Source organism: Tupaia chinensis, unplaced genomic scaffold, assembly GCF_000334495.1.
Source record: "Tupaia chinensis unplaced genomic scaffold, TupChi_1.0 Scaffold000273_1, whole genome shotgun sequence".
NCBI lineage: Eukaryota > Metazoa > Chordata > Mammalia > Scandentia > Tupaiidae > Tupaia > Tupaia belangeri.
This window is the reverse complement of record NW_006159755.1, coordinates 1,784,410-1,789,682: the sequence shown is the minus strand read 5'-3', so window position 1 is coordinate 1,789,682 and position 5,273 is coordinate 1,784,410. Positions and strand designations below refer to the sequence as shown.

Genomic DNA, 5,273 nt, shown 5'->3' with positions numbered 1-5,273 from the left:
CCCTACCCAAAAACCTCACTCCCTTCCCAGTGCCCCACATGGATCCCCACTTCCAAAACACCGTTCTTAGCCCAGCTGCCTCTGCCTTTCTGAGTCCCAGCTCAGCCTTTCGATGAAGCACTCCAGCTCATGTCTTCCTCCCCCAGACTCTACACCTCATTATCTGATCCCCATCCAGTCAGCAGGCACCTAGCCTACATCCTTTGTGCTTCATGCCACTTAGCCAAAAGAATGACAAAGACTTAAGAGCATCTACTCTGTACCACTTCATTGTAATTCCCAAAATTATTCAGGGAGGCAGAGCTTATTAAATCCATTACGTGGATGAAGAAATCGAGACTCAGCAGTTAAATGAAACATGCCCCAAAGTTAATAAGCGGAGAACCTCATGGACTCCAAGCTCCCGAGAACAGGGATCATGTTGTACTTATTTTGTAGCTAATAACAATAAGCTAATGTTTTAGAGTACCGGCCTCGGCCCCAGAGCTATACTGAGTGCTTGCATGCATCCCTTCACTTCATCTTGATGATAGTCCCTGAGTAGTACATTTAGCTCCCCTATTTCAAAGATGAGAGATTTAGGACAGAACATAAGTAATTTGCCCAGCTTCAAACAAATATGGGAACCAAACTCAAACACAAGCCATCTCATATTTCAGAGCCACGGTCTCAACTTCTACAAGGCCTTGTGGGCCTCTGATGCCCAGTGGGTGTTAGTGCTCAGTACATGTTTACAGAGAAAATACCTCTCTTTGCGTCCTTATGGACCACTACAATAAGGGTCTGATGTGTTTCTTAGGCCCCCCAACTGACCTAGTCTCTAAAACCACTTCATCTTTACCAGTCTCTATTTTTCATCTGTGAAATAAAAATAAATGCTCATTCTTTGTTGACTTCATGGCCAATGTATAATCAACGTTCTATGTTACCAAGAGAGAACTTAGTAAAACAGTGTTCCATAAGAGCCCTCATAGCCTGAAGCCTTTGCCTCATTCTTCTCCCCGAAAGCTCTCCCTCCTTCCCCATGTCTCTGCTGAGTGGGCAGTGGTCACTCACCGGAGGAAGATATGGTTGCACTGTTTGCGGATGTAGGCCCGGAGACCCAGGAACTTGCCATAGACCCGGTGAAGGATGGTCTTGAGGTACTCACGCTCCCGGGGGTCTTCACTATCAAATAGTTCCAGGAGCTGTGAGACCCAGAATCAGGGATCAGGTAAGAAGTCAACCCCAAGTTGGTCCCACCCTAGATAGGCCACTCAGAATCCCTGCCCTTGCTTAAAGTACCACCCCGCCTGGCCCCCACTTCACCATCAGGACAAACTTTTGATCCACGTATCTCTTGGCCACGGAGGGCTGGAAGTCTGGGCTCTCCAAAAAACGCAGGAAAAACTCATATACCAGCTGGGGGCAGATAGACAAAAGGTGGATTCAGTAATAGCCTATGCACGCACCCCACCCTGTGGCCCTCATCCAACAGTCTAAGGGCTAAGGAGCTCCTCTCTCCTCTCCTTGGGTGTCTTTTGAAACTTGCATCCCTGCCTTCCCTGGCTCTTCATACCTGCAGATGTGGCCATGATGGTTCAAGGTTGGGTTCATCCTCTTCAGGGTCAAATTCAGGGTTTTCACTGGGTGGCAGGGTCCGGAAGATATTCACTGAGATCTGAGAGGAAGAATCAGAGTTCTTTGAGGAAAAGTCCTTGAAAGCCTTTACTTACTTATTTTTAATTTTGCCAGAGGATGTGTGCACTAGCCAAAGAAAGACAGAAATGGGAAGAGAAAGTTCTTGGAGAATGGTCAGGCTGTAATTCCTTCTCCTCCATTTCTCCCTCCTATTGGGATCTGGGGTACTAATGCACACGTGCCTGCCATATTTCTCAAGCCACCGGATCTAGAACACAAAATGTGGGGTCAGTCATATGAGACCAGGCCACCGAGCCAGCCCTTGAAAGACTTTAAAACTAGAGGTTTCTCATCCAGAATCCTAATAGGTAATCTGAGCACCAAACCCAGCAAACAATTCCTGTCTTGGGCAACTATCACCTGAAGAGGCCTAACCTGTACAAGCCTTGGGTCAGGGATGGGAGATCCAGGCTGGATAAGACACATCCCTGCCCTCTAGGCAGATACAATCCAGTGAAGACAGGTCCAGTGCAACAAGATCTTTGGGCATTCCAGGCAGGAAAAGGGAGATTTCCAGCTTGGGCACTGAGAGAGGATCCATAGGAGGGGCAGCACCTGGACCAGGCCAGGGAAGCTAAGAGGTGGGGAAAGACACTCCAGCATAAGCAAAGGTGCAGAGGTGGGGCAGGTCAGGAGGCCCGAGTGAGTACCTGGCAGTGACAGGCAGGGAGTGGGGAGATGTAGGCCTTGCAGCTGAGCCAAGAGCATTGGCTTTCCTCTCTACACAGGGTTCTGCAGGCTGGGTCAGTAGGGTTTGTGTGCCTCCCCATCCCCCGACAGCAACCCCCAGAGGCTGGGTGCCAGGTGCTCACCATGCGGATGATGTCTGGGTAGACGGGCTCGATGAGGACGCCCCTAGTGCTCCCCACACATTCCACCAGCTCGTTAAGTGCTGCTCGCTTCACTTCCTTCCCCTTGAGGTCCGCTACACAGTCCAAGAAGTCAAACATCACCCCGCACTGGGCCAGCTTCCTGCTTAGCAGCTCATGCAGTTCGGAGGCCGGCACATCTGGGGAAGAAGGGAGGCTGCTGAGTTTGGGCCCCAGTGACCACAGCTCTAGGCAGGGCTGGGCCCTCCAACTCCCGAGGGCTGCTTCTCAGGGAGCCTCTGTGGCCCCCAGACCCCATGCTTTTGGCATGTCCCTCTCCTTCAAACAGTAAACAACTCTTGACCCATCCTCCACTCCTGGGGACCAGGAGCCTCCTAACCCAGGCTCAGAGAGTATGAGGGCTTGATTTTTAAAGCAAGATCATGAACCCGGGATGCACGGACTTTCCACAGGTGCCCGATCTTCCCTCTCATAGATGGTACCCTGTTCCAAGAGTCAAAAGGGGAGGATCTCTACGGGGTCTCTGGCTGGACCAGGTGGCCCTGTGAAGGGGCAGGCTACGTGGTGATCACAGGGAGCCCAGCTGAGCACCAGCTCCAGGACTCTGGCAGCTGGCTGGGATGATAGTGGCCTTCCAGAGCCCAGGCAGCGGGCCCCACCCTTGGCCCTGGTCTGCCCCCTAGGGTGGTGCCACCGCCAGATGCCCCACCTCCAGAGATGACAGGCCATTCAGGCCATGCGTCAGCAGAGAGGGCTGGAGGTCTGGGGGTCAGCTCCGATGGTGGAGGCCCAAGCCTGGAAGTAACTGTCCCAACTCCCTCTGATGGCAGCTGCCAGCTGCTTCTCACTCCCCATCCCTGCCTTGCTGGTCCCCTCCTGGGCTCAGGGACCCTGGCAGGCCGGAAGGCTCACCTTTGAGCAGGGGCAGTGGTGTGAGCTCTTGCTGGTTGCTCTGATAGCGGAACTGAGAGGAGCTGTGGGAGCGCCGGGGCCGGGCCCTGCGGAGGGAACGGCGGGAAAAGCCGTCCACCTTGTCAGGTGGGGGTACAGGTGACAGCCCTGGAGAGGAGGGGCTGGTGGGGGTGCTTGCAGGGGGCAGCTTCGTCTCCATGACAGACAGGCAGTAGGTCAAGCTTTCCGAGCCCAGGGGGTTCCCTATGCCTGAAGGATGCTGGGTGAGGCCGGGTGGACTAACTTGGGCCCATCCTGTCAGGGTGTGGGGTGGGGTGGGGGGGGACACAACAGTCCTGGGCCCCCCCCCAGGGCCTCTGGCAACTGCCTAGTCCTGGGGGGCAGGCAGGGTGGAAAGGAGGAGGGCGCAGGCCTCAGCTCTTTCCTGGGGGTCCAGAAGAGTGCAGTTAGGGTTCCCACGATGGCTCTTTTGAAAACGAAGTCAGGGCCGAAAGGTCAGCGAGGAAGAGACAGACAGGGCGGTCAGTTCAGGAGAGGCTCTGCGGCTGTCCACGTCTTCTTTCCCTTCCACCCAGCCCAGACCCTAAAACAGGGGTGCAACCTTCTCTCACCAAGGACCTGTCCCTCCCTTCTCTCAGACTCAAAGGCCTCAGCCTCCAAAATAACCCCCCCGGCCAGCACTACTTGGAATGGGGACCTGGTTCCTCGCCCTGGTCCCTCACAGAATGGGCTTGCTTACTTACCCTGCCACCATGTACTCTCCCCAAGAATGGGGACCCTATGGCCATGCCACCCCCCTCCTAGCACCCGGCACCCTCCCCCACCTCAGCTCTTCTTTCCTGGCCCCCCAAGCCTCCCCGGGGGAGGGACACTCACTTCTCAGAAACCCAGACTTCGGCCGCTGATCGCCAAGGGCTCCCCGTGGAGAGGGGGCCAGCTCTTCAGGGCTCCTTCGCCAAGGGCTCCCCGTGGAGAGGGGGCCAGCAGTTCAGGGCTCCAGCACAGAGCTTCCTCTCCGGGCGCTGGGGCTGGGCGGCGGCGCTCCTGGGTTCTCTCCCGGGCTCCGAGGGGGGCTGGAGCATGCCCCCAGCTCTGCCCCGGATCGGGGTCGGACGCACGGCGGGCTCTGGGACGGCCCCGGCAGCGCGCGGACCTCTACTGAAGTCCTGGGACTCCGACCCGACAGGGCGCAGCGCAGTGGGAGCCTCGGCTCTGTGCGCACCGGCACCCGCCGCCCAGCTGCTCAGGATGACATCAAGTCACCTCCCCCCGCCTGGCCCGCACCTCCCCGCGGGCTGGGGGGGAGGAGGGGGGCTGCGTCAGGGAGTCCCCGGGGCTGCCGGGAGTTGTAGTCCTGCAACGCCTTAAAGTGGAGCTACCACAACCAAAGCGGTAACCGCTGAGGACCAACTTCGGGCAAAGGCTGAAGCTTTGGGAGCCTGAGAGCAGACAGTGGGTTCCTGCGGGGAGTTTGACTCCTGGATTCTAAAAGCGGGGCTGCAGAGGGGAAGAGGAGGACGCGGGAGTTTGCACCAGGAAACTGGGGGATGCCAGGATGCCGACAGGAAAGTCAGCCTGACGGTCGGAACACTATGTCGGAACGGCGGATTTGTCTGGGTCATCCATGGCCCAGGACATCCCCTTAGGAACCCCACCCTCGCCCCCAGAATGGCGCGACACCTTAGAAACCCTTGGAAATGGCACTGGACTAGTTAATAGTCTGCAGTGAGTCTGTGCCTGCCGGGAGGGGTGTGGCTCACCAGAGGCTGCTGGGAAATGTAGTCCATCCTCAGGCCTGCAGTCCCCCTCCCATCCCTTGCTGTCTATGGTTACATCATGGTCTGAGTTTAA

At 56.5% G+C, this 5,273-nt stretch overlaps 1 protein-coding gene across 1 annotated transcript in view; it reads right to left on the bottom strand.

The window, feature by feature from the left end:
• Positions 1-4,376, bottom strand: part of PPP2R5B (protein phosphatase 2 regulatory subunit B'beta) — an 8,570-nt gene extending 4,194 nt beyond the window's left edge. Inside the window, exons 1-6 of the mRNA XM_006149860.3 lie at positions 4,299-4,376; positions 3,423-3,888; positions 2,493-2,689; positions 1,559-1,660; positions 1,309-1,401; positions 1,057-1,187 (exon numbers count right to left, since the gene is read on the bottom strand). Of these exons, the coding sequence (XP_006149922.1) occupies positions 1,057-1,187; positions 1,309-1,401; positions 1,559-1,660; positions 2,493-2,689; positions 3,423-3,621 (722 nt within the window). The 5' untranslated portion in view covers positions 3,622-3,888; positions 4,299-4,376. The remainder of the gene's footprint in view (positions 1-1,056; positions 1,188-1,308; positions 1,402-1,558; positions 1,661-2,492; positions 2,690-3,422; positions 3,889-4,298) is intronic.
• Between the last annotated feature and the right edge of the window lie 897 nt (positions 4,377-5,273).